The 637-nt window shown below is 66.6% G+C and overlaps 1 protein-coding gene across 1 annotated transcript in view; it reads left to right on the top strand.

Moving 5' to 3' along the window:
• The window catches only part of LOC105001613 (SRSF protein kinase 3-like), a gene marked incomplete at its 5' end in the record, with an annotated part of 6793 nt that extends 6191 nt beyond the window's left edge, over positions 1–602 (top strand). Inside the window, 2 exons of the mRNA XM_010857988.1 lie at positions 7–270; positions 355–602. Coding sequence (XP_010856290.1) covers positions 7–270; positions 355–461 — 371 coding nt within the window. The remainder of the gene's footprint in view (positions 1–6; positions 271–354) is intronic.
• Between the last annotated feature and the right edge of the window lie 35 nt (positions 603–637).

Below are 637 nucleotides of genomic sequence, written 5' to 3'. Positions count from 1 at the left end.
CCCACTCAGCACCTTGGCCTGTCTCCCCAGACTCCAGCTCCAGACTCGAGGCGGGCAGTGGCTCCACATCCTCTTCCGGTTGCCACCTGGGCGGCGTGGGGGCTGACCCCTCGCCGGCTTCTTCATCCCCGGCCCCCAGGGGCAACCGCAGCCTCAGCCCGGGCTCCCAGACCTCAGGCTTCTCGGGCTCCCTCTTCTCCCCTGCCTCGTGCTCCATCCTCTCAGGCTCGTCCAACCAGCGGGAGGTTGGCGGCCTCCTCTCCCCTAGCAGTAAGTGGGACCAGGCCAGCGGGCAGTGGGCAGGGCTGGGCCAGTGCCCAACCAGCTCAGCCACTCTTTCTCTTGCTTCCCCAGCACCGTTTGGTGCCTCCAACCTCCTGGTGAACCCCCTAGAGCCCCAAAACGCAGACAAGATCAAGATCAAGATCGCAGACCTGGGCAACGCCTGCTGGGTGGTATGAGCAGGCACCCTGCTATGAATGAGGCTGGTCCCCGGGGCTCGACCAGACCCCCATGCCTGCCTCAGGCTGCAGTCCCAGGGCTGAGCCCAAAACAGCACCTCTCCCACCTGGTCGGCAGGACTGGGCCCATGGGCGGGGGTGGACGGCCATGGTGCAGGGGCCAGCCTGTCTCAGGT

Source organism: Bison bison, unplaced genomic scaffold, assembly GCF_000754665.1.
Source record: "Bison bison bison isolate TAMUID 2011002044 unplaced genomic scaffold, Bison_UMD1.0 scf7180017855054, whole genome shotgun sequence".
Lineage (NCBI taxonomy): Eukaryota > Metazoa > Chordata > Mammalia > Artiodactyla > Bovidae > Bison > Bison bison.
Note: the sequence above shows the minus strand (reverse complement) of the source record. Positions and strands in the feature narration are given on the sequence as shown.